Source organism: Odontesthes bonariensis, chromosome 19 (genome assembly GCF_027942865.1).
Source record: "Odontesthes bonariensis isolate fOdoBon6 chromosome 19, fOdoBon6.hap1, whole genome shotgun sequence".
Lineage (NCBI taxonomy): Eukaryota > Metazoa > Chordata > Actinopteri > Atheriniformes > Atherinopsidae > Odontesthes > Odontesthes bonariensis.
This window is the reverse complement of record NC_134524.1, coordinates 5523809-5551440: the sequence shown is the minus strand read 5'-3', so window position 1 is coordinate 5551440 and position 27632 is coordinate 5523809. Positions and strand designations below refer to the sequence as shown.

Sequence of the window (27632 nt, the reverse complement as noted above, 5' to 3'; positions counted from 1 at the left end):
GCTAAAGTTATATATTTACAGAGTTTATAGCCCGAGCCGAAATCAGCTTCAGGCGCTTCAGGAGCGAAATGCATTGTGGGTAAACGCTCTGCATACTGTCTGATCGATGAGTATGCAGTTTGCAAGTATGTAATATGTAGTATGTAGTAGACAGTTTCGAACACAGCCATGGACTAAGGCCTGGGCTGCGAATGAGTTTCCACTGCATGGTTGTGTTGCAGGTGGGCGGAGCCTTTGGGCTGCGCTGCAGCAGTGAGACGGACATGTCAGCCATCATGTCACTGCGCCACGAGGCTGGGCTTTCGGTGGAGCTCCCCGTCCTAAAGTCCCGTCCCCGCTCGCCTCTAAACAACTACCACAGTCCTCGGGGGCGCTCGTGGAGTCAACAGCGAACCCGGTACTCTCCTTCCAACTCGCCGTCTGTTGCTGCGGAGCGCGAGCTGAGCAACCTTCTGGAAATGTCGTCCGACCACAAAGTTGTTCGGCAGAGAGGAAGTGGAGATGCAAGGGCCGCTTTCCCACCAGCCTCATCCAAACAGACACTCTCCAAACCACCTGAAACCCCAGAAAACACAAACCGTACAACCGCCGACCTCAGCAGTGATGACGCTCAGACTCAAATGAACGTTTTCAATAATGCAAGCAAAGTTACAGTCGAAGCTACCTCTCATTCAGACCAGCGAGCTGACCACAGTGACAGTGGAAATGCTCAACTCGGCCTGGGCTTTAGCAGCCAGGCAACGCTATTACACCCTCAGACTTATTCCGGTTCGAGCAGGGAAACCGATGGCACGAACAACGCCGGGGAGGTTTTCAGTCCACAGATTGGCTGCACTGACGAGAAGGTGGAACTCACCACCGCCACGAAAGGAAACATGTCTGTGGTTTTAGAGAAACGCACACTGGTGCCTGAGCTCAAAGCATTCGACAAGGTCACCGCCCTGAGCAGCCACCAAGAAGTCCGATGCATCCGTCACCCCCAACAGGACTTGGTGATCACAGATTTGGAAGGAGGGGCAGGCGATGCATCACAGGAGCAGAAGGTGCAAAATAACTCCCAGGAGACTGAGAATGAGGAGAAACCCGATGTGCACGATACAAGATCTTCATCACAAAGAGAGGAAAACGAAGAAGAAGAAGACAAGGTGATTGTATGGTGTGTGACAGGTGTGTGCGAGGCTGCTGGTGAAAGTGCACAAACAGACCAGGATCTGTGTGGGGGTGACGGTCAGGGAGGAAAGCCAAAGACCTCCACAGCCTCGGCCAATCAAAGTCCTTCAGAGCCTCAGCCGGCCAGTGAGAAGTCGGTACCTTTACCCATCAGCAGCCAGCCGGTGCCCTGCAAGGACTCCTCACTTCCGGCGTCTTCCCCCAGAATGCACCAGTCTGCATCAGTCGGTGGAGCGCCCGCTTCTGAGGAAGATCAAGAACCAGCCGGTCAGGGCAAAGAAGAAGAGGCCGATCAGAGGAGTACTGCGGCACCTGTCCCAGGTGCAACCCGGGTTACCTCTCATCAGACGACTAAAGACGTTTCTTCCTCTGACGGAAAGGCAAAACCTTCACCGTCATCCAGACTATCCACCAAGAACTCCCTGACCTCTAAACCTCGAGTTTCTGGAGTGAAACCGTCAGCCCCAAACAGATCCAAGTCCGTCCGCACCCTCACCAACTCGGAGAGCCAGGACCTGAGGCGGGTGGTGCCCATCACCAAGACCAGCAGGGGGGCTCCGCCCACACACAAACAGACCGAAAGGCCTTCTGCCCAAAGCAGAAGCTCGGCGAAAACCCCGGTGCCCTCCGGTCCGACGGTATCCAACCTCAACAGCGCCTCCCTCCGACGAGGAGCGAGGCCCGCAACCGCCCCGTCATCCCGCCGCTCCAGCACCAACAGGATGCCGGACTCCAAGGAACCGAAAGAGCAGAAGGCTCCAGGAATTCAGGGATTTGTCCAAGAGCAGAAGCAGGACTCGCAAAGGAAGCCGTCCATCCGGAAGGCCCTAACGAAACCAAAAACCCAAACGGAGGAGAAAATGTGCCTCTCCAAGCTGCGAGCGCTCAATCAGGGCGGAGGAGGCGGCAGCGTCAGTGCCCCTGCTACTCCTCTGCACAAAGCCAAAATCCCTGCAACGCCTCTTCCAGGCTTTGCCCGAAGCACTGCTTCATCTTCTTTTAGGCGAAGCAACACCACCCTCGCTCCCTCTCTTTCCCCAGAATCCTCCCCCAAGGACTCCTTCCGCTCGACCCCTTCAACCACCGCCTCCTCCGCTTTTACCCGAACGGGGTCCCTGAGAGTCTCCGCTTCCTCCAAATCACCGGATCTCCTCGCCGTCCCCTCCTCGTCCCCACTGAGGAGGTCTCAGAGCATCAGGTCGCCCGCTCGCTCCCCGCTCCGCAACCCGCCGGCGTCCCCTAAAGGCCACCGCCGGAACGACAGCGGCAGTTTCTCAGACAAGTCGAATCAATCCAGGGACTCGGGCAAGAGCACCAAGCCGAGCTGGAGATAACAGGAGAACATATGAAGTCAGGGCGGCGTCTGCGGATCGCTGGAGCTGGAGTGAAGATCAGAGGATACCTTCCAGTAAAGAAACTCCAAGAAAGGGAGGATACTACATTCCAGCATGAAACACTAAGCTTTTAGTTGGAGGTTGAGAAGCTTTTAATGGTTGAATAATTTGTGTTTTCTGCATATTAACTTAAAAGAACAACACCACTGAAAGTGCCACATTATGTATATTTTTTATCTTAAAGGGATAGTTCGCCTCTTTTGACATGAAGCTGTATGACATCCCATATCAGCAACATCATTTATGAACATCTTCTTACCCCCTGCTGCGTACTGTGAGCAGAGTTCCAGCCTAGTTTTGTTGTTGATGAAGGTAGTCCGGCTAGTTGGCTGGGGTTTAAAAAATAAAGCGTTTTGCTTCTCAAAACAATATGCGTTCAAAAGAGTAATACATTCCATATGCCTCAGACATGCAGTTGTCCAATTTAAAATTGTTCACCGTTTGCATTGGTCGAAAGTTAGACTTTCTAAGATTAACTCCAGCATTGATCCTACATGTGATCGCTGTAGACAGGCTCCAGCTACTCTGTTACACATGTTTTGGACATGTCCGATGCCGCACACATTTTGGCGAAATATATATATAAATAGGAAGAATAGTGAGACCATCTCCTTTTATTGCATTGTTTGGAGTGACTCCAGAGGATTCCCCTTTTATTTGGTGTGAAGTCAGCATGATGACCTTCTCTGCTCTCCTGGCCAGGAGATTAATATTGTTTAAATGGAAGGACCCTATTCCACTTATATATAGTCACTGGATCAGAGAAGCCATCATGGGCCATCTCAAATTGGAAAATATTAGATATACTGTCAGGGTGCTACTAAGAAATTTTACAGAATCTGGCAACCATTTTTGACCTTTGTTGAAGACATGGACGCTGACAGCTTTGCAAAATAATTACTGTCTGTAACTTTATTTCTCTTGTTGTTGTTGTTTTTTTTTATGGTGGTCTGGCTGTATAATGTGTAATATGTTTGTTCTTTGTCTGGCGCGGGTGGGGATGGGAGGGGTGAATGGGGGAAGTTTTTGTTTTGCTCACTCAGTGTTATGTTTCTTTGTTTGCATGTTATGTTTATCTTGTCTACTATTTGAAAATTAAAGAGAAAACAAAAGAGTAATACATTTGCATCACAAAATCGTTCTCCAGGAAAAAGTCAGACCTCACAATCGCTTGGCCCTATTTTCTCTCCCTTCGTATCACTGCGTGCTGCCGACAGCCGCGCCTGTTACGGTGTTTGCTGCTCGGTCTGCACAGCAGGCAGTGATACGAAGGGAGAGAAAATAGTGCCAAGCGATTGTGAGGTCTGACTTTTTCTGGATGAACGATTTTGTGATGCAAATGTATTACTCTGTTGAACGCATTTTCTTTTGAGTAGCAAGACGCTTTATTTTTTAAACCCCAGCCAACTAGCCGGACTACCTTCATCAACACCAAAACTCGGCTGGAACTCTGCTCACAGGACGCAGCAGGGGGTAAGAAAATGTTCATAAATGATGTTGCTAACATGGGATGTCATACAGCTTCATGTCAAAAGAGGCGAACTGTCCCTTTAAATGACCTCGGAGGAATGTGAAGATTCAACATTCTTGTGAAAACATCAGATCTAAGTGAGTAGTTGAGCAGGCGTTCCAACATTACAGCAAGTGATGATACTTTAATGCTTGGGGAAAGGCTGTTTTTTGTTTCTCATGAACATGGGGGGCATTTGCCTCTGCATATTTAACACATTTCCTTCAGCCTGCAGCTGATCAGCTTTTTTTTAATCCTGGCCAAGCGTAGGAATAGTCACATTTGGTTTTTTCTCTGAATATTAAAGGGACGTATAGTAAGAACCCTCACGACCGAATTTGTTCTCATTGAGACTTTAAGACTGTTTCACGCCAAAAAAATGACAGAAAGCGTTGAGATGCAGAGACCGTTTCAGTTCATATCAATTTATTTACATAGTGCCAATTCACAAGTAATTTAAAGGCAGCTTAAAGCAACATTGGAGAAGTTTATGAACCCTCAAACTACGTGCTTCTGACTTGTTTTTAAGTAGAATTGTGTTTTTCACACACAGGCACAAAACTGCCCTAAAGCACCCGGGCGCTGAGATGCCGCAGTTTACAACTAAGTTTTCCAGCCCGGCGTTTGTTTTAGCCAAATAAAACTTTTAGAGGCATAAAAAAAAAAGTCTACAATTATGTTGAAGATCTTACTTGATGAAAGAAAGTGTGTTTGTGTAATTAAGGTGATCAAATCTGTTGGTGTGAGGTTTAAAAAGCCTTTATGATTCTCATCCTGCACCTTTAACTTCACTAATAAAGCTGAGGAATCTCTGTAAATTTGGCCCAATTATAATAATTATTACTTATAATAACTTATTCATGTTTTCTTAAGTATCTGATGATCATTTTAAGTCAATAATGAGATATTTACCGTCTCCGCTCACTGGAAATGTTTGTTCATATGAAAATATCTGTAAGTTTATGTAAATCTATTTATGTACCGATAAAGTTATTTGATATATGTGATCTGTACACTAATAAATTGTTTTCCCTCTGACAGACATGACTCAAAAGGCTGTCTGAAATGTTTCTTTCTTGTAACTTCATCCAGAGAACATGCGTTTGGATTTGGTTTAGTTCCCAAATCTAAACTTTTTATTGGTCCAGGATTGAAACACGACCCCACTTCCCAAAACACTGCAAACAGAATGGAGCTACGGAGCAGAAATGAGACATTTTAATTCACATTAGCTCATTTTATCAGGAATGATTATGAATGAATTGAAACTCCAATTGGCTTGAATTGGACTGTATTATTGAAATGCCTTGAGATGACATTTGATGTAATTTGGTGCTTTATAAATAAAACTGAATTTAATTTAATCTTCCGTTATTAATTTACATTTGACCGAGTGTTCAAACCTTTTTCCTCTGAGGCTGCACAGTGGATAATATAATATTAGTTTCCTCCATGCTTTAAGGGCCCAAAAGGAAACATCTTACCAGTTTTGGTGATATAGATAGATATATACACACACCGGGCCTTTCAAACAGGCCTGAAAACCTCTTTTTACCCAATGTTTTTAATGATCTCCCTTTAAATGCTCTGTCCTGTTTTTATTTTGTTTTTGCATTTAAAAGACTCACTACTTTTATGTGTGCATTTTACTGTCCCTGCTTTGGATCTTAATATTTGTCTTTTATCCCACTGTAGCACTTTGAGATTTTGTTGTAAATGTAAAGTGCGTTATAAATAAAATGTATAATTATATATATATATTTTTTATTTAGTCATTTATTATTATAATTATTAGTTAGCAGTAGTATTTTTTATTAAAATTGGTATTATTATTGTTGTTATTAATTATCATTGTAAAAATTAATAATTTGAGCTACTTGAGTAATTTGAATTTCCCCCTTTGGGGGATAAAGTATTTTTCTATTCTATTCTATATATGGCTATATAGAACGCATTTTCTGACATTTATATTTTTTTAATTTAGTCATTTATTATTAGTTAGTATTTTTATTAGAATCGGTATTATTATTGTTAATATACAATCATTGGATCATAATCATAATTTTTTGAGCTACTTGACTAATTTGAATTTCCCCCATTGGGGGATGAATAAAGTATTTTTCTGTTCTATTATATATATTATATATCAGAAAGTGGGTTCTCTGCTGAAGTTATACTCTCATTAAATGAACATTTACTCCATCAGCTTTGTTTGACGGCTTTATTCAGAAGGTAAAGCTTCAGCTTGTTCACACATTAAAAGTAAAAGAACATCAAAGAAGCATTTAGATGTGCAGAAATGTCCGCTTAGTTCAGCGAGAGCCACCACGACGAGGCAAATATACCACATGGGGTTCACTTGAGTTTAATGAACTCAGCGTAGTCTCCGACAGAGTCGAAAAAGCGAAGTCCGGCGTGGCACGGCTGGGTGAACGTGGTCTGGACTCTGTGGAGGAGAGTCATGGTCTCAGTGACTCTGTAGAAGGACAGAACACCTGCTCTGTGGTCCAGGTACACTCCTATTCTGAAACACAGCGGGGCCGAGACGGTGATGAAGCTGCTGTTGAAGTAGACTGTGTAACCCTCTCTGTGACAGGATAACGCACAAGATTTGTCATTACATCCGAAAGAGCATTCGTAGAGTGAACCCGATCTTCTGATGTTCTTGTACGAGACTGCCACAACAACGGCTCCTCCTCTGTACTGCACCTCCCAGTAGCAGCGCCCGGTCAGACTCTCTCTGCTCAGGACCTGGCACCAGTAGGTGAATCTGTCCGGATGACTGGGATACGACTGTTTTTGTTTCATGAACGTTGCTCTTCTGTTGCCCTCGGACAACACCAGCTCTTTATTTGTGGAGTTCGGATCCAGCGTGATTTCTCTTGAGTATTTTAAGAAGTCGGCTCTGGTTTTTGGCTCTTGTTTTGAAAGGAGAACATCTGCATCACTCACCGTCAGTGAGATGTTGGTCAAGTTCTCTCTCAGGATGTCCTGTAGTTTATCTCTGAGCTCTGACACAGCTGCTGTCACATCCTCAAAGTACCTCAGAGGACGGATATTGATGCTGGATGAGTGTGTAGCCCCCCTGAGTGCTGACACTGAGGGGTATTTCTGCAGAAACTGGCTGTGATCCTCTGTGTGTGAGAGCTGCTCCAGCTCAGCATCTTTCCTCTTCAGCTCAGTGATCTCCTGCTCCAGCTTCTTCTGAAGCTCTTTGACTCGACTCACTTCGGTTTTCTGCTGGGATTTGATCTGTTTCTTCACGTCAGAGCTTCTTTTCTGGATGAAACGGACCAATTCGGTGAAGATCTTCTCGTTGTGCTCCACTGTTTTATCAGCAGACTGATTGATGGCCTCCACCTCCTGCTGAAGCAGCTTCACATCTTTCTCTCTGTCCTGGATTCTCTGCTGGAGCTGTTGCCGACTCCCCTCCAGCTCCTTCTGCTTCTCAGCCCGTTCTGCTGCTATTGGGGCCGTTTCATACGCCTCAGCTAAAATCTTCATCACCTCATCACGGCGAGGGCAGATGTTCTCCTGGAGCTTCTTGGAGGGGTCGATCAGCTTGTGTTTCTTTAATGGTGGAGCATCACGGTGAGGTTGGAGGTGTTTCTCACAGTAAGAGGCCAGACAGACTAAACAGGACTTGATGGCTTTCAGCTTCCTCCCAGAGCAGACATCACAGGCCACATCTTCAGCTCCAGCATAGCAGTGATCAGCTGGAGCAGCTTGGAGTCCAGTCTTCTTCAGCTCCTCCACCAACTCCGCCAACATGATGTTTTTCACCAGCACAGGCCTCGGTCTGAACGTCTTCCTGCACTGAGGACAGCTGTGGACCCTGCTGCCCTCTTCTCCATCCCAGTGGGCTTTTATACAGTTCATGCAGTAGCTGTGTCCACAGGGAATGGTCACCGGATCCTTCAGCAGATCCAGACAGATCGAACAAGAGAAGGTTTCCTGATCCAACTTTAATTTGTTTAGAGACATTTTACTTTCGAGTGGCAGCGTTTACTCAATTTTCCTCTGTTGTGGAGCTCCGGGGGAAGCCAAGCTGTGTTTTTGTTGTGAACGGGGTATGTTCGCTCCTACGCTTCACAATATGATGCCAAACAGTCGGGCAATTAGATCTGAGGAGGATGAAACAAAGAAAATCTTGTAATTGTTTATCATTATGAATATTTTCTCATGTTCAACTGATGCCAGTAAACCTACCTAAAGTTTATAGCATCTCATTAGCTTTATGTTGCTACCACACACAAACATGTACACATGTACATAATTAAACAAACACTGCTCAAGACTTTAATCCCAAGACTTCGAGTACAAAGAAATGAGTGACTAAACTAGTCATTGAGACCGAAAGAAAACGTTTTAATTCTTCCTTCTGACCAGTTGAGCACAATATAGCTTAAAACCTAATTTGAACCATTTAGTGGTGAAACAATGCCCCCTGGTGGACAAAATAGGTTAGTACGTGAAGCGAGTGGCTAAAAACGTTATTTAAAACGTAATATTTTTTTTAAAAGACCAGAAAAAACAAACAATTTATAAATAAAATCCGAACGAAGAGCACGTCAACTATTAAGAAAGGGGAAAAAACGAGATTTACACGGAAAGAGCAGGAAATGTTTGCCTCTTCGTGAGTCACGTGGCACGCTAAACACAGCCAATGGCGCAGCAGAATTCAAAATTCCAACTGAAGATAAACGGACAAATCTGATATAAACAAAGGAAAACATGTAACGCGTTGCAGATATGTGAGCAGTAAACCACATGATCCGAGACAGAAGCAGAAATGAGTCGATTATCAAAGAAAACAACAGAACTCAGCACTTCTTACCGTCTGCGAAGAAGCAGCAGCAGCAACAGAATCAGCGGCGGCAAAAAGGAAAAAAACTACGGAAGCTCGGATAGCAAGGAATTCTTCTTCTGTTGTTTATTGGCAGCAGGTATCTCAAAAGTTGCAATACTGCCCTCTTCTGGACATAAAACTCCTGTATTATCCAGGAACCTCACATCCAAAAGTCAAAATTCTTCGACAATTACATTATAGATTCAGATCCCAATTCTACAGTTTTTTGATAATCTAACATTGATATCTGCTCCCTCTTTTATGACATCTTGTTTAGCTAATTTGGACTTCTTCTCATTTCGAATTATAAGTAGAAAATTAATGTAAACTTTATTTGTTTACAGTGTCTGGTGAACAGAATGTCCATTCAGGAGCTGTTTCTATCTAATTGTATAATGCAGCCATAGAGTCACTACATATGATGAACTTTCTTGCCTTTTGTATTCACTGTAGCGCCATAATTCAGGCATACATCTCTACTGTATACATATGCGTTGAACAATCTCAATTTCACATCTTGGAAGTGTCATTGGATCTTTTGACTCATCTCTAAATAACCTCAATTCATCCAGTAATTAGCCAAAAGTACTTTCTTACACGCGTGTGATTTTATTTCACTAGCTTCTACAATTTTTTGTATTCCGATTTGAAATCAGTGTATTGTGTATTCTGTGTCTGTCTGCATAAGCTACTGCATCCTTAAATTTCCCTTGGGATTAATAAAGTAAGTTTTTACAGCCATAGTGCATATTACTGGAAAAGGATGAAAGTGTTTACTTAAGTATTATTTTATTCAGTTTAAATCTTAAAAAAAAAAACATTTCTGAAATTCACAGCCTAAAATATGTCAGGAGGCCCAATAAAACACTTCTCAAGAGTGTTAATTAAGACTTTATTTTGATATTTTAATGGCGTTTTTAGACTTTTTGTATATTCAGGGCTGTAACCAACCTCGTCATACAGTTTAATGATTAAATAACTTATAGTCTGCAGTGGTTGTGAAATATGAAGGGAGGCAAAAATAGCGCCAAGCGATGTGAGGTCTGACTTTTTCTAGATCAACGATTTTGTGATGCAAATGTATTACTCTTTTGAACGCATATTGTTTTGAGAAGCAAAACACTTTATTTTTTAAACCCCAGCCAACTAGCCGGACTACCTTCATCAACACCAAAACGAGGCTGGAACTCGGCTCACAGGACGCAGCAGGGGGTAAGAAGATGTTCATAAATGATATTGCTGATATGGGATGTCATACAGCTTCATGTCAAAAGAGGCGAACTATCCCTTTAAGGTTGGATAAGGAAGAGGCCTTCAGGAGTGGGGACGAAGACAGATTCATAGAGGATTTGGTGCGAAGTCTGTTGTCTCATTGTTGTGGGAGCTGGGTGTAAGTGTACAGAGTGTGAGGAAAATAGTGAAGGAAGTGTCAGATGAGCCAGTAAAGTCCAGTCAGTGGATTTGAATTAGAAGAAGCAATAGCAGCTGGGGGCCCAGCAGGGGGAGCACTTAGGGTAAACAGACTTCTGGATGAAGCAAAGAAGAAGTTCAAGATATTTAAGTGGAGGGTGTGGCCCGTGTGAGCCTTCTGAAACCAGGCGGCCATTTTGGGTGAGACGGCTTTGAGTGAGTTCTTGCTGGCATTTTTAGTGACTGTAGGACTGTTTAGGTGAGTTTGTCTGCTGAATCTGCTCGTGTGTCTTGTCCTGCCTCCACCTCTGTCACCCTCTATGCTTTCATTACCCCCTACCCGAACCAGGGTTTGTATCCCCATCCCGCTGTGACAGGTGTGCAGTTGGTGAGAGGCGGGGGTAGATTATGGTTGTAAAAAAAAAGAAAAAAAGATGGTTGTTGTGGTGTAAGGAGCAGTGATGGCTGGCAGTAGGGGAGTGACTCTGGGACGCCAGTGATCACTGTCTAGCCTCCTGGAGGTTCCCACCTGAGGTCCGTTTCACGAAGCAGGTTTTGTGAAAACTCTGAAGGGCCGTGTATACTCTCGCAGCAGTATGTCGCAGTGAGCTTGTCGCAGATATGACGCAGTTATTTTTGATTTATGCCTACTTTTGAAGCGCTGTCTGCGCTATGTTAATCCCACGCCACAACGCAAGAGGGACAATCACGAACAAGCTAAGATTGTGGGTGTTACGGTTACGGAGGTCATTCAACAACAATGGCGACTGGACGAATGCGCACTTTGATTGAGATGCAGCTGATCGATCTAAAAATAGAAGAAATATTGCTACTACTGGAGCTGGCAGAGAGGCGAAAGAATCGTCACGGTTAGCACGGTCAGCGTCACCATTAGTTGGTTATGCCTCTACGAGTCCTTCGTACGAAAAAAGTAAGAGAAATTTAGAATAAAAATACAAAAATGTTCTTGCAATGAGGCCCATTGTGATTGCAAAGGACTACATTTAAACTTACACTTTTGCTGCTGCAGCGGTGTTGCACTTATTTCTAAAAACGTATTGAAACTCGCCATATGAGCGCATGAAGATTTCCAATTCGAGGTTGGTGAAAAACGTAGCCCCTCCTCTTCCCCGTTGCCATGGTGACTCGTCGAATCGGGGCTCCAATGATGCTGGCTTTTTAAAGTTGTGGCGCACACGCAAAACTCAAGGTGAACTTACTCAGAGTTGATTAAACTCACTCAGATCAGCGTTTCTGTAACCAAAAACTCAGAGTTTTCTATCTCAGAGTAGATCAACTCAGATCAGGAATAGACTCAGTTGTTGAACCTGCTTTGTGAAACGGACCTCTGATGACCCCAATGACATGTAGATCAGCACCGCTCACTGATCTATATTATAGGGAGTGAAGGGAATTATTCACTGAGTCTGGTCCATTTTTTTTCTTTAACACAAGTTTCTTGTGTTTACCTTAAATAAATTCACATCTTCTGTGTTAAGAAAACTTAAGGAATAATCTTTGTGTTCTGTCGCCATCCAGTGGATTGGGTTGATACTTCCCTCAGTTAAACTGTGATTAATTCAAAATTTGCATAATTACCTTTGTCTGAAATGTTGGAATAAATGCAGAAGATTAATATAATTATAGAGCTAAAAACTGCTTTTTTTATCATGCAAAGCTTCAGTTTGAGCAAACATATTAATAACGTTGAGAACAATCTAACTATGAGGTGCACATGAATGACCTGAGCTCTGCTGGTCTTTCTTTTGTTGCTATGTAGATGTGAATAAAGAAAAGCTAAGTTAAAAAAGAAAAAATGATTAAAAAAATGATAGAAACTGTGTTTTTGCTCTAAAGATAAACTCTGTACTGAACACTAACTGAGTTATTCTCTTATATTATTTTTTTTTTTATCTCCATCAGCTTAATGTAAGATCCTGAAATAAAGAACAAAAAACTTATTAATTCAAAAGAAACATTGTCTTTATTGATCATGTAAAGCTTCAGTTTGATGACACATTCAATGATTTCATGCACAGATTCTCTTCATCCTCACAATCAGTGTGTTTGACTCAGAATATCAGCTGTGAGCAATAAAATAATGACTGATGATGATCATGATAATCACAGTTTACCTCATCTGTACATGGATCTGAACAACAACAACATTTGGTCTAACAAACCAGTGATTGTAAATGTAATTAGTTCAGGAGGATAAAAGTCCTGCTGAGCAGTGATAGCCTCCATGACTGAACAGACAGGAAGGAGCGCCACCCAAACAAAGTCCAACACCAACTAAACACCAACCAATCAGAGGTCAAAGTATCACCTGTAGTAACTATTTGTCTATGAAAATAGAAACTTTTGACTTAAAGGTGACCAAACTAAAAATAAACATAACATAACAAAAAGGTCCAAAACATCAAAAAATGTAGTTCATCATGGATTTATTCCAAGTTTGCAGGTAAAACCAACATGGTTCATGCTTCACAGGATCCCTTCCTGCCTCTCCTGCTCTGATTCCCGCTCTTTCTGCCTGCTTGCCTCACCTGTTCACCCACTGATTGACTGACTGAGAACTGGTAAAAAAAACAAGTGACCACCCAAGTGCGTCCAGAGCTCCCTAAAACCTGTGTATTTATGTGTGAAACGCCCATTTCCCCAAACAAAAAGTTAATCAAATGAATTACAAACCAATTTATCCTAAACAAAAATACGAATTATCAACCAAAAAAAATAAGGAAATAATATCAAATAAATCTAAATTCTAAGACTTAACTAGAAACAGAGAAATAGCTCCTACACCACCCATAAAGTGTGACTGACAGCTGATCTCTGTGCAGTGAAGAAATGACTCAACAATGATGGAGACTAAATAAAGTGGAAACTAAAACACATTTTAACCAACTGTCCCTGAAATGACTTCTGTCTATAGTCCAATTCGCACGGGATAAATATTACCTATGGATCACTGGTAATTCGCAACTACCCCCACACCTCTGTATTTTTTTGTGGCGCATTCGGACGGGACAAGCAAAAGTCTGTAATTTACTCAAATCACAGACATCATGAGCGGATATTCCGTAATTGTCTTAACTTCCTGTTTTGCCCCGTTCGGCAATACCGTCCATTGTTTACTCCAGGACAACACAAGAGATGTGCGATTGCATTCACAAACACACACGTGTGCGTTCACACGGGACTTAAATTACCACAGGACGTCTGTGCTTTGCCGAAACACAGCAGGTAATTCGCAGCGGGAATTATTACCCCACAAATCACGGACATGGCGCATTCGCACAGGACTAAGAACTCAGACATTCTCCGCAATTATTCCAAATTACGGGGGGTCCATAGATAATACAAGTCCCGTGCGAATCGGGCTTATTTCAGTTTAATGAACTCAGTTGTGTCTCCGTGATGGTAAAGACAAACTCCAGCATAGAGCGGCTGAGTGAACGTGGTCTGGACTCTGTGGAGGAGATACATGGTTTCATAGACGCTGTAGAAGGACAGAATACCTGCTCTGTGGTCCAGATACACTCCTATTCTGTAGGTCTGACGACCTGGGACTGGAGTTTGGACTTTGTTGTGATAAAACCTGTTACTGTTTATATTACAACGTAATGACCAAGATTTTTTGTTGAATCCAAAAAAACTTTCATGCAAGGCTCCTGCTCTGCTGATATTCTTGTATGCGACTGATACATAAACTTCTGCCCCTCTCCACTCCACCTCCCAGTAACAGCGTCCAGTCAGACTCTCTCTGCTCAGGACCTGTTTCCAGGTACTGAATCTGTCTGGATGATCAGAATAAGACTGCTGTTGTTCCATGAATGTAACTTTTCTGTTCCCCTCTGATAATAACAGCTGTGTGTGTGCTGTGTTTGGATCCAGTGTGATTTCTCTTGAACATTTTAAGAATCCAGCTCTGCTCTTTGGTTCTGGATCTGACAGTAAAACATCCACTTCAGCCAGTGAGATGTTGGTCCATTCCTCTCTCAGGATGTCCTGTAGTTTATCTCTGAGCTCTGACACAGCTGCTGTCACATCCTCAAAGTGCCTCAGAGGACGGATCTTGATGCTGGATGAGTGTGTAGACCCCCTGAGTGCTGACACTGAGGGGTATTTGTGCAGAAACTGGCTGTGATCCTCTGTGTGTGAGAGCTCAATCAGCTCTGCATCTTTCCTCCTCAGCTCAGTGATCTCCTGCTCCAGCTTCTTCTGAAGCTCTTTGACTCGACTCACTTCGGTTTTCCGCTGGGATCTGATCTGCTGCTTCACATCAGAGCTTTTCTTCTGGATGAAACAGACAAATTCGGTGAAGATCTTCTGGCTGTGCTCCACTGTTTTAGCAGCAGACTGATTGATGGCCTCCACCTCCTGCTGAAGCAGCTTCACATCTTTCTCTGCGTCCTGGATTCTCTGCTGGATCTGTTGTCGTCTCCCCTTGAGCTCCTTCTGCTTTTCAGCCCGTTCTGCTGCTATTGGGGCCGTTTCATACGCCTCAGCTAAAATCTTAATCACCTCATCACGGCGAGGGCAGATGTTCTCCTGGAGCTTCTTGGAGGGGTCGACCAGCTTGTGTTTCTGTAATGGTGGAGCATCACGGTGAGGCTGAAGGTGTTTCTCACAGTAAGAGGCCAGACAGACTAAACAGGACTTGATGGCTTTCAGCTTTCTCCCAGAGCAGACATCACAGGCCACATCTTCAGCTCCAGCATAGCAGTGATCAGCAGGAGCAGCTTGGAGTTCAGTCTTCTTCAGCTCCTCTACCAACTCCGCCAACATGATGTTTTTCACCAGCACGGGCCTCGGGCTGAACGTCTTCCTGCACTGAGGACAGCTGTGGTTCCTGCTGCCCTCTTCTCCATCCCAGTGGCCTTTAATACAGTTCATGCAGTAGCTGTGTCCACAGGGAATAGTCACCGGATCCTTCAGCAGATCCAGACAGATCGAACAAGAGAAGGTTTCCTGATACAACTTTAAATTGTTTAGAGCCATTTTTCTTTCGAGTGGCAGCGTTTACTCAATTTTCCTTTTGTTGAGCTCCGGGGAAGCCAAGCTGTGTTTTTGTTGTGAACGAGGTATGTCCGCAACAGTCGGGAAAATAGATCTAAGGAGGATTAAAAAAAGAAAATCTGGTAATTATTTACCATTACGAATATTCGCTCATGTTCAACTGATGCCAGTAAACCTACCTAAATTTTATAGCATCTCATTAGCTTTATGTTGCTACCACACACAAACATGTACACATGTACATAGATACATAATTAAACAAACACTGCTCAAGACTTTAATTCCAAAACTTCAAGTACAAAGATATGAGTGACTAAACTAGTCATTGAGACCGAAAGAAAACGTTTTAATTCTTCCTTCTGACCAGTTGAGCACAATATAGCTTAAAACCTCATTTGAACCATTTAGTGGTGAAACACTGCCCCCTGGTGGACAAAATAGCTTAGTATGTGAAGCGAGTGGCTAAAAAAAAAACGTTATTTAAAACGTAATTAATATAAATAAAAAAAAGACCACACAAAACAAACAAGTTGTAAATAAAATCCGAACAAAGGACGTCAACTAAGAAAGGGGGGAAAAAAAACGAGATTTACACGGAAAAAGCAGGAAATGTTTGTCTCTTCATGAGTCACGTGACACGCTAAACACAGCCAATGGCGCGGCAGAATTCAAAATTCCAACTGAGGATAAACGGACAAATCTGATATAAACAAAGGAAAAACCGTAACGCGTTGCAGATATATGAGCAGCAAACCACATGAGACCAGAAGCAGAAATGATTCGATTATCAAAGAAAACAACACAACTCAGTACTTCTTACCGTCTGCGAAGAAACAGCAGCTGCAAAGGCAGCAGCAGCGGCGGCGGTTATAAGGAAAAAAACTACGGAAGCTCGGATAGCGCGGAATTCTTCTTCTATTGTTTATTGGCAGCAGGTATCTCAAAAGTTGCAATACTGCCCTCTTCTGGACATAAAACTCCTGTATTATCCAGGAACCTCACATCCAAAAGTCAAAATTCTTCGACAATTATATTATAGATTCAGATCCCAATTCTACAGTTTTTGATAATCTAACACTGACATCTGCTCCCTCTTTTATGACATCTTGTTTAGCTAATTTGGACTTCTTCTCATTTCGAACTATAAGTAGAAAATTTCTATAAACTTTATTTGTTTACAGTGTCTGGTGAACAGAATGTCCATTCAGGAGCTGTTTCTATCTAATTGTATAATGCAGCCATAGAGTCACTATATACGATGAACTTTCTTCCCTTTTGTATTCACTGTAGCGCCATAATTCAGGCATACATCTCTACTGTATGCATATGCGTTGAACAATCTCAATTTCACATCTTGGAAGTGTCATTGGATCTTTTGACTCATCTCTAAATAACCTCAATTCTTCCAGTAATTAGCCAAAAGTACTTTCTTACACGCGTGTGATGTTATTTCACTAGCTTCTACTACTTTTTGTATTCCGATTTGAAATCAGTGTATTGTGTATTCTGTGTCTGTCTGTATAAGCTACTGCATCCTTAAATTTCCCTTGGGATTAATAAAATAAGTAAGTAAGTATCTATCTATCTACTTGGAGTGCACATACTGGGAAAGTTTTAACAGATCTTAAAAACAACCTAAATATAGTCTAAAATATTATTATTTTTTACAGTCGTAGTGCATATTACTGGAAAAGGAGGAAAGTGTTTACTTAAATAAATTCACATCTTCTGTGTTAAGAAAACTTAAGGAATAATCTTTGTGTTCTGTTGCCATCCGGTGGATTGTGTTGATCCTGTTGTGTAAGGCAAGTGTGCCTTGCTGAATTTTTGGAGGAAAACTCCCTCAGTTAAACCGCAATCAATTCAAAATTTGCATAATAACCTTTGTCTTAAATGTTGGAATAAATGCGGAAGATTAATATAATTATAGAGATAAAAACAGCTTTATTTATCATGCAACGCTTCAGTTTGAGCACACATATTAATAACATTGAAAACAATCTTAAGCCCTATTCGGACGGGACTAGTTTAATGGGGGGACCTGGGGTAAAGTAATAATAACCGGGAAATCTAGTCCCGTACGAACGCGCCATGTCAGTAAAGATAGCGGAGTATGTCGGTAAACTTTGCCGAGAATCCTACCTCCTGTGAAACGGTCCGGAGTATCTACCATAGGTAATACTAATCCCGTGCGAATGCGACCTTCGGTAATAAGTACGGAATATGTCGTCACATCCTTTTAAAGAGAGAAACAATTAGGTGTAAAATAGAAAATGACACTTAAGTTTCGTTGTGCAATCCTTTTTTTAAACTATACTTTACATTCATGTAAAATAAGTATCCTGAGCAAAACTTTTGGTGAACAGTACTTTACATTAAGGTAAAAAATGAATAAATCTTCTGTTCTGTTATACTGTACAATACGTTTTGGTAATACTTATCATTCAGGTAAACAAACAAAAGTCTTCTGCGTTTGTATACAATAATTTTGGAGCAGAATGCTTTATATTCAAGAAAACTCCTCCCATGTTAGATGAATATTACAGGGATTTCTTCTCCCTGGCGTCGTCTGGTTAACCAACATTACCATACGTCCCCCCATTGAACTAGTAACGTCCGAATAGGTCTTAACTATAGCCCCTTTCACAATGTAAGTTATTCTCTTATATTATTTATTAAAAATAAAAAAAAAAAAAACGCCATCAGCTTAATGTAAGATCCTGAAATAAAGAACAAAAATCTTGTTTATTCAAAAGAAACATTGTCTTTATTGATCATGTAAAGCTTCAGTTTGATGACACATTATTTCAGTACAATCTGCTAAATGACTCTTGTTCAATGATTTCATGCACAGATTCTCTTCATCCTCACAATCAGTGTGTTTGACTCAGAATATCAGCTGTGAGCAATAAAATAATGACTGATGATGATCATGATAATCACAGTTTGCCTCATCTGTACATGGATCTGAACAACAACAACATTTGGTCTAACAAACCAGTGAATGTAAATGTAATTAGTTCAGGAGGATAAAAGTCCCTCTGAGCAGTGATAGCCTCCATGACTGAACAGACAGGAAGGAGCGCCACCCAAACAAAGTCCAACACCAACTAAACACCAACCAATCAGAGGTCAAAGTACCACCTGTAGTGACTATTTGTCTATGAAAATAATAAAAACTTTTAACTAAAAGGTGACCAAACTAAAAATAAACATAACATAATATCACAAAAAGGTCCAAAACGTCAAAAAATGTAGTTCATCATGGATTCATTCCAAGTTTGCAAGTAAAACCAACATGGTTCATGCTTCACAGGATCCCTTCCTGCCTCTCCTGCTCTGATTCCCGCTCTTTCTGCCTGCTTGCCTCACCTGTTCACCCACTGATTGACTGACTGAGAACTGGTAAAAAACCATGTGACCACCCAAGTGCGTCCAGAGCTCCCTAAAACCTGCGTATTTATGTGTGAAACGCCCATTCCCCCAAACAAAAAGTTAATCAAATGAATTACAAACCAATTTATCCTAAACAAAAATACGAATTATCAACCAAAAAAAATAAGGAAATAATATCAAATAAATCTAAATTCTAAGACTTAACTAGAAACAGAGAAATGGCTCCTACACCACCCATAAAGTGTGACTGACAGCTGATCTCTGTGCAGTGAAGAAATGACTCAACAATGATGGAGACTAAATAAAGTGGAAACTAAAACACATTTTAACCAACTGTCCCTGAAATGACTTCTGTCTATAGTCCAATTCGCACGGGATAAATATTACCTATGGATCACTGGTAATTCGCAACTACCCCCACACCTCTGTATTTTTTTGTGGCGCATTCGGACGGGACAAGCAAAAGTCTGTAATTTACTCAAATCACAGACATCATGAGCGGATATTCCGTAATTGTCTTAACTTCCTGTTTTGCCCCGTTCGGCAATACCGTCCATTGTTTACTCCAGGACAAAACAAGAGATGTGCGATTGCATTCACAAACTCACACGTGTGCGTTCACACGGGACTTAAATTACCACAGGACGTCTGTGCTTCGCCGAAACACAGCAGGTAATTCGCAGCGGGAATTATTACCCCACAAATCACGGACATGGCGCATTCGCACAGGACTAAGAACTCAGACATTCTCCGCAATTATTCCAAATTACGGGGGGGTCCATAGATAATACAAGTCCCGTGCGAATCGGGCTTATTTCAGTTTAATGAACTCAGTTGTGTCTCCTTGATAGTAAAGCCAAACTCCAGCATAGAGCGGCTGAGTGAACGTGGTCTGGACTCTGTGGAGGAGATACATGGTTTCATATATGCTGTAGAAGGACAGAATACCTGCTCTGTGGTCCAGATACACTCCTATTCTGTAGGTCTGACGACCTGGGACTGGAGTTTGGACTTTGTTGTGAAAAAACCTGTTACTGTTTATATTACAACGTAATGACCAAGATTTTTTGTTGAATCCAAATAAACATTCATGTGACTCTCCTGCTCTGCTGATATTCTTGTATGCGACTGCTATATGAACTGCTCCCCCTCCCCACTCCACCTCCCAGTAACAGCGTCCAGTCAGACTCTCTCTGCTCAGGACCTGTTTCCAGTTAGTGAATCTGTCTGGATGATCAGAATAAGACTGTTGTTGTTCCATGAATGTAACTTTTCTGTTCCCCTCAGATAATAACAGCTGTGTGTGTGCTGTGTTTGGATCCAGTGTGATTTCTCTTGAACATTTTAAGAACCCAGCTCTGTTCTTTGGTTCTGGATCTGACAGTAAAACATCCACTTCAGCCAGTGAGATGTTGGTCCATTCCTCTCTCAGGATGTCCTGTAGTTTATCTCTGAGCTCTGACACAGCTGCTGTCACATCCTCAAAGTGCCTCAGAGGACGGATCTTGATGCTGGATGAGTGTGTAGACCCCCTGAGTGCTGACACTGAGGGGTATTTGTGCAGAAACTGGCTGTGATCCTCTGTGTGTGAGAGCTCAATCAGCTCTGCATCTTTCCTCCTCAGCTCAGTGATCTCCTGCTCCAGCTTCTTCTGAAGCTCTTTGACTCGACTCACTTCGGTTTTCCGCTGGGATCTGATCTGCTGCTTCACATCAGAGCTTTTCTTCTGGATGAAACAGACAAATTCGGTGAAGATCTTCTGGCTGTGCTCCACTGTTTTAGCAGCAGACTGATTGATGGCCTCCACCTCCTGCTGAAGCAGCTTCACATCTTTCTCTCTGTCCTGGATTCTCTGCTGGATCTGTTGTCGTCTCCCCTTCAACTCCTTCTGCTTTTCAGCCCGTTCTGCTGCTATTGGGGCCGTTTCATACGCCTCAGCTAAAATCTTCATCACCTCATCACGGCGAGGGCAGATGTGCTGCTGGAGCTTCTTGGAGGGGTCGACCAGCTTGTGTTTCTGTAATGGTGGAGCATCACGGTGAGGCTGAAGGTGTTTCTCACAGTAAGAGGCCAGACAGACTAAACAGGACTTTATGGCTTTCAGCTTCCTCCCAGAGCAGACATCACAGGCCACATCTTCAGCTCCAGCATAGCAGTGATCAGCAGGAGCAGCTTGGAGTTCAGTCTTCTTCAGCTCCTCCACCAACTCCGCCAACATGATGTTTTTCACCAGCACGGGCCTCGGGCTGAACGTCTTCCTGCACTGAGGACAGCTGTGGTTCCTGCTGCCCTCTTCTCCATCCCAGTGGCCTTTAATACAGTTCATGCAGTAGCTGTGTCCACAGGGAATAGTCACCGGATCCTTCAGCAGATCCAGACAGATCGAACAAGAGAAGGTTTCCTGATACAACTTTAAATTGTTTAGAGCCATTTTTCTTTCGAGTGGCAGCGTTTACTCAATTTTCCTGTTGTTGAGCTCCGGGGAAGCCAAGCTGTGTTTTTGTTGTGAACGAGGTATGTCCGCAACAGTCGGGAAAATAGATCTAAGGAGGATTAAAAAAAGAAAATCTGGTAATTATTTACCATTACGAATATTCGCTCATGTTCAACTGATGCCAGTAAACCTACCTAAATTTTATAGCATCTCATTAGCTTTATGTTGCTACCACACACAAACATGTACACATGTACATAGATACATAATTAAACAAACACTGCTCAAGACTTTAATTCCAAAACTTCAAGTACAAAGATATGAGTGACTAAACTAGTCATTGAGACCGAAAGAAAACGTTTTAATTCTTCCTTCTGACCAGTTGAGCACAATATAGCTTAAAACCTCATTTGAACCATTTAGTGGTGAAACACTGCCCCCTGGTGGACAAAATAACTTAGTACGTGAAGCGAGTGGCTAAAAAAAAAAACGTTATTTAAAACGTAATTAATATAAATAAAAAAAAGACCACACAAAACAAACAAGTTGTAAATAAAATCCGAACGAAGGACGTCAACTAAGAAAGGGGGGGAAAAAAAACGAGATTTACACGGAAAAAGCAGGAAATGTTTGTCTCTTCATGAGTCACGTGACACGCTAAACACAGCCAATGGCGCGGCAGAATTCAAAATTCCAACTGAGGATAAACGGACAAATCTGATATAAACAAAGGAAAAACCGTAACGCGTTGCAGATATATGAGCAGCAAACCACATGAGACCAGAAGCAGAAATGATTCGATTATCAAAGAAAACAACACAACTCAGTACTTCTTACCGTCTGCGAAGAAACAGCAGCTGCAAAGGCAGCAGCAGCGGCGGGGGTTATAAGGAAAAAAAACTACGGAAGCTCGGATAGCGCGGAATTCTTCTTCTATTGTTTATTGGCAGCAGGTATCTCAAAAGTTGCAATACTGCCCTCTTCTGGACATAAAACTCCTGTATTATCCAGGAACCTCACATCCAAAAGTCAAAATTCTTCGACAATTATATTATAGATTCAGATCCCAATTCTACAGTTTTTGATAATCTAACACTGACATCTGCTCCCTCTTTTATGACATCTTGTTTAGCTAATTTGGACTTCTTCTCATTTCGAACTATAAGTAGAAAATTTCTATAAACTTTATTTGTTTACAGTGTCTGGTGAACAGAATGTCCATTCAGGAGCTGTTTCTATCTAATTGTATAATGCAGCCATAGAGTCACTACATACGATAAACTTTCTTCCCTTTTGTATTCACTGTAGCGCCATAATTCAGGCATACATCTCTACTGTATGCATATGCGTTGAACAATCTCAATTTCACATCTTGGAAGTGTCATTGGATCTTTTGACTCATCTCTAAATAACCTCAATTCTTCCAGTAATTAGCCAAAAGTACTTTCTTACACGCGTGTGATGTTATTTCACTAGCTTCTACTACTTTTTGTATTCCGATTTGTAATCAGTGTATTGTGTATTCTGTGTCTGTCTGTATAAGCTACTGCATCCTTAAATTTCCCTTGGGATTAATAAAATAAGTAAGTAAGTATCTATCTATCTACTTGGAGTGCACATACTGGGAAAGTTTTAACAGATCTTAAAAACAACCTAAATATAGTCTAAAATATTATTATTTTTTACAGTCGTAGTGCATATTACTGGAAAAGGAGGAAAGTGTTTACTTAAATAAATTCACATCTTCTGTGTTAAGAAAACTTAAGGAATAATCTTTGTGTTCTGTTGCCATCCGGTGGATTGTGTTGATCCTGTTGTGTAAGGCAAGTGTGCCTTGCTGAATTTTTGGAGGAAAACTCCCTCAGTTAAACCGCAATCAATTCAAAATTTGCATAATAACCTTTGTCTTAAATGTTGGAATAAATGCGGAAGATTAATATAATTATAGAGATAAAAACAGCTTTATTTATCATGCAACGCTTCAGTTTGAGCACACATATTAATAACATTGAAAACAATCTTAAGCCCTATTCGGACGGGACTAGTTTAATGGGGGGACCTGGGGTAAAGTAATAATAACCGGGAAATCTAGTCCCGTACGAACGCGCCATGTCAGTAAAGATAGCGGAGTATGTCGGTAAACTTTGCCGAGAATTCTACCTCCTGTGAAACGGTCCGGAGTATCTACCATAGGTAATACTAATCCCGTGCGAATGCGACCTTCGGTAATAAGTACGGAATATGTCGTCACATCCTTTTAAAGAGAGAAACAATTAGGTGTAAAATAGAAAATGACACTTAAGTTTCGTTGTGCAATCCTTTTTTTAAACTATACTTTACATTCAGGTAAAATAAGTATCCTGAGCAAAACTTTTGGTGGACAGTACTTTACATTAAGGTAAAAAATGAATAAATCTCTTGTTCTGTTATACTGTACAATACGTTTTGGTAATACTTATCATTCAGGTAAACAAACAAAAAAGTCTTCTGCGTTTGTATACAATAATTTTGGAGCAGAATGCTTTATATTCAAGAAAACTCCTCCCATGTTAGATGAATATTACAGGGATTTCTTCTCCCTGGCGTCGTCTGGTTAACCAACATTACCATACGTCCCCCCATTGAACTAGTAACGTCCGAATAGGGCTTAACTATAGCCCCTTTCACAATGTAAGTTATTCTCTTATATTATTTATTTAAAAAAAAACAACAAAAAAAAAACGCCATCAGCTTAATGTAAGATCCTGAAATGAAGAACAAAAATCTTGTTTATTCAAAAGAAACATTGTCTTTATTGATCATGTAAAGCTTCAGTTTGATGACACATTATTTCAGTACAATCTGCTAAATGACTCTTGTTCAATGATTTCATGCACAGATTCTCTTCATCCTCACAATCAGTGTGTTTGACTCAGAATATCAGCTGTGAGCAATAAAATAATGACTGATGATGATCATGATAATCACAGTTTACCTCATCTGTACATGGATCTGAACAACAACAACATTTGGTCTGACAAACCAGTGATTGTAAATGTAATTAGTTCAGGAGGATAAAAGTCCTGCTGAGCAGTGATAGCCTCCATGACTGAACAGACAGGAAGGAGCGCCACCCAAACAAAGTCCAACACCAACTAAACACCAACCAATCAGAGGTCAAAGTACCACCTGTAGTGACTATTTGTCTATGAAAATAATAAAAACTTTGAACTAAAAGGTGACCAAACTAAAAATAAACATAACATAATATCACAAAAAGGTCCAAAACGTCAAAAAATGTAGTTCATCATGGATTTATTCCAAGTTTGCAAGTAAAACCAACATGGTTCATGCTTCACATGATCCCTTCCTGCCTCTCCTGCTCTGATTCCCGCTCTTTCTGCCTGCTTGCCTCACCTGTTCACCCACTGATTGACTGACTGAGAACTGGTAAAAAACCATGTGACCACCCAAGTGCGTCCAGAGCTCCCTAAAACCTGCGTATTTATGTGTGAAACGCCCATTTCCCCAAACAAAAAGTTAATCAAATGAATTACAAACCAATTTATCCTAAACAAAAATACGAATTATCAACCAAAAAAAAAAGGAAATAATATCAAATAAATCTAAATTCTAAGACTTAACTAGAAACAGAGAAATAGCTCCTACACCACCCATAAAGTTTGACTGACAGCTGATCTCTGTGCAGTGAAGAAATGACTCAACAATGATGGAGACTAAATAAAGTGGAAACTAAAACACATTTTAACCAACTGTCCCTGAAATGACTTCTGTCTATAGTCCAATTTGCATGGGATAAATATTACCTATGGATCACTGGTAATTCGCAACTACCCCCACACCTCTGTATTTTTTTGTGGCGCATTCGGACGGGACAAGCAAAAGTCTGTAATTTACTCAAATCACAGACATCATGAGCGGATATTCCGTAATTGTCTTAACTTCCTGTTTTGCCCCGTTCGGCAATACCGTCCATTGTTTACTCCAGGACAAAACAAGAGATGTGCGATTGCATTCACAAACACACACGTGTGCGTTCACACGGGACTTAAATTACCACAGGACGTCTGTGCTTCGCCGAAACACAGCAGGTAATTCGCAGCGGGAATTATTACCCCACAAATCACGGACATGGCGCATTCGCACAGGACTAAGAACTCAGACATTCTCCGCAATTATTCCAAATTACGGGGGGGTCCATAGATAATACAAGTCCCGTGCGAATCGGGCTTATTTCAGTTTAATGAACTCAGTTGTGTCTCCGTGATGGTAAAGACAAACTCCAGCATAGAGCGGCTGAGTGAACGTGGTCTGGACTCTGTGGAGGAGATACATGGTTTCATAGACGCTGTAGAAGGACAGAATACCTGCTCTGTGGTCCAGATACACTCCTATTCTGTAGGTCTGACGACCTGGGACTGGAGTTTGGACTTTGTTGTGATAAAACCTGTTACTGTTTATATTACAACGTAATGACCAAGATTTTTTGTTGAATCCAAAAAAACTTTCATGCAAGGCTCCTGCTCTGCTGATATTCTTGTATGCGACTGATACATAAACTTCTGCCCCTCCCCACTCCACCTCCCAGTAACAGCGTCCAGTCAGACTCTCTCTGCTCAGGACCTGTTTCCAGTTACTGAATCTGTCTGGATGATCAGAATAAGACTGTTGTTGTTCCATGAATGTAACTTTTCTGTTCCCCTCAGATAATAACAGCTGTGTGTGTGCTGTGTTTGGATCCAGTGTGATTTCTCTTGAACATTTTAAGAATCCAGCTCTGTTCTTTGGTTCTGGATCTGACAGTAAAACATCCACTTCAGCCAGTGAGATGTTGGTCCATTCCTCTCTCAGGATGTCCTGTAGTTTATCTCTGAGCTCTGACACAGCTGCTGTCACATCCTCAAAGTGCCTCAGAGGACGAATCTTGATGCTGGATGAGTGTGTAGACCCCCTGAGTGCTGACACTGAGGGGTATTTGTGCAGAAACTGGCTGTGATCCTCTGTGTGTGAGAGCTCAATCAGCTCTGCATCTTTCCTCCTCAGCTCAGTGATCTCCTGCTCCAGCTTCTTCTGAAGCTCTTTGACTCGACTCACTTCGGTTTTCCGCTGGGATCTGATCTGCTGCTTCACATCAGAGCTTTTCTTCTGGATGAAACAGACAAATTCGGTGAAGATCTTCTGGCTGTGCTCCACTGTTTTAGCAGCAGACTGATTGATGGCCTCCACCTCCTGCTGAAGCAGCTTCACATCTTTCTCTGCGTCCTGGATTCTCTGCTGGATCTGTTGTCGTCTCCCCTTGAGCTCCTTCTGCTTTTCAGCCCGTTCTGCTGCTATTGGGGCCGTTTCATACGCCTCAGCTAAAATCTTCATCACCTCATCACGGCGAGGGCAGATGTGCTGCTGGAGCTTCTTGGAGGGGTCGACCAGCTTGTGTTTCTGTAATGGTGGAGCATCACGGTGAGGCTGAAGGTGTTTCTCACAGTAAGAGGCCAGACAGACTAAACAGGACTTGATGGCTTTCAGCTTCCTCCCAGAGCAGACATCACAGGCCACATCTTCAGCTCCAGCATAGCAGTGATCAGCTGGAGCAGCTTGGAGTTCAGTCTTCTTCAGCTCCTCCACCAACTCCGCCAACATGATGTTTTTCACCAGCACGGGCCTCGGGCTGAACATCTTCCTGCACTGAGGACAGCTGTGGTTCCTGCTGCCCTCTTCTCCATCCCAGTGGCCTTTAATACAGTTCATACAGTAGCTGTGTCCACAGGGAATAGTCACCGGATCCTTCAGCAGATCCAGACAGATCGAACAAGAGAAGGTTTCCTGATACAACTTTAAATTGTTTAGAGCCATTTTACTTTCGAGTGGCAGCGTTTACTCAATTTTCCTGTTGTGGAGCTCCGGGGGAAGCCAAGCTGTGTTTTTGTTGTGAACGAGGTATGTCCGCAACAGTCGGGAAATTAGATCTGAGGAGGATTAAAAAAAGAAAATCTGGTAATTATTTACCATTACGAATATTCGCTCATGTTCAACTGATGCCAGTAAACCTACCTAAATTTTATAGCATCTCATTAGCTTTATGTTGCTACCACACATGTACACATGTACATAGATACATAATTAAACAAACACTGCTCAAGACTTTAATTCCAAAACTTCAAGTACAAAGAAATGAGTGACTAAACTAGTCATTGAGACCGAAAGAAAACGTTTTAATTATTCCTTCTGACCAGTTGAGCACAATATAGCTTAAAAACCTCATTTGAACCATTTAGTGGTGAAACAATGCCCCCTGGTGGACAAAATAGGTTAGTACGTGAAGCGAGTGGCTAAAAAAAAAAAAAAAAAAAAAAAAAAAAAACGTTATTTAAAACGTAATTAATTTAAATAAAAAAAAAAGACCATACAAAACAAACAAGTTGTAAATAAAATCCGAACAAAGGACGTCAA

At 41.9% G+C, this 27632-nt stretch overlaps 4 protein-coding genes across 5 annotated transcripts in view; 1 reads left to right on the top strand and 3 right to left on the bottom strand.

The window, feature by feature from the left end:
- The window catches only part of LOC142369025 (uncharacterized), a 31689-nt gene extending 28847 nt beyond the window's left edge, over positions 1-2842 (top strand). For both annotated transcript variants that reach the window (XM_075451249.1, XM_075451248.1), the window contains exon 14: positions 222-2842. In XM_075451249.1, the coding sequence (XP_075307364.1) occupies positions 222-2504 (2283 nt within the window). In that variant the 3' untranslated portion in view covers positions 2505-2842. The remainder of the gene's footprint in view (positions 1-221) is intronic.
- A 3438-nt stretch (positions 2843-6280) lies between these two features.
- Positions 6281-8971, bottom strand: LOC142368485 (tripartite motif-containing protein 16-like). The gene is made up of 2 exons (XM_075450660.1): positions 8912-8971; positions 6281-8198 (listed from the first exon to the last, which is right to left on the bottom strand). The coding sequence occupies exon 2, from the start codon at positions 8056-8058 to the stop codon at positions 6430-6432; it is 1629 nt and encodes a 542-aa protein (XP_075306775.1). The 5' UTR covers positions 8059-8198; positions 8912-8971; the 3' UTR covers positions 6281-6429.
- A 3357-nt stretch (positions 8972-12328) lies between these two features.
- On the bottom strand, positions 12329-15415 carry LOC142368657 (tripartite motif-containing protein 16-like). Its single transcript, XM_075450861.1, has one exon. The coding sequence runs from the start codon at positions 15335-15337 to the stop codon at positions 13718-13720; it is 1620 nt and encodes a 539-aa protein (XP_075306976.1). The 5' UTR covers positions 15338-15415; the 3' UTR covers positions 12329-13717.
- A 2710-nt stretch (positions 15416-18125) lies between these two features.
- Positions 18126-22060, bottom strand: LOC142368653 (tripartite motif-containing protein 16-like). The gene is made up of 3 exons (XM_075450857.1): positions 22023-22060; positions 18986-21294; positions 18126-18499 (listed from the first exon to the last, which is right to left on the bottom strand). The coding sequence occupies exon 2, from the start codon at positions 21180-21182 to the stop codon at positions 19563-19565; it is 1620 nt and encodes a 539-aa protein (XP_075306972.1). The 5' UTR covers positions 21183-21294; positions 22023-22060; the 3' UTR covers positions 18126-18499; positions 18986-19562.
- Positions 22061-27632: the final 5572 nt, after the last annotated feature.

Coding starts and splice junctions, on each gene's coding strand:
- LOC142368653 (XM_075450857.1), bottom strand. CDS start 21,182: ATGGCTCTAAACAATTTAAAGTTGTATCAGGAAACCTTCTCTTGTTCG.
- LOC142368657 (XM_075450861.1), bottom strand. CDS start 15,337: ATGGCTCTAAACAATTTAAAGTTGTATCAGGAAACCTTCTCTTGTTCG.
- LOC142368485 (XM_075450660.1), bottom strand. CDS start 8,058: ATGTCTCTAAACAAATTAAAGTTGGATCAGGAAACCTTCTCTTGTTCG.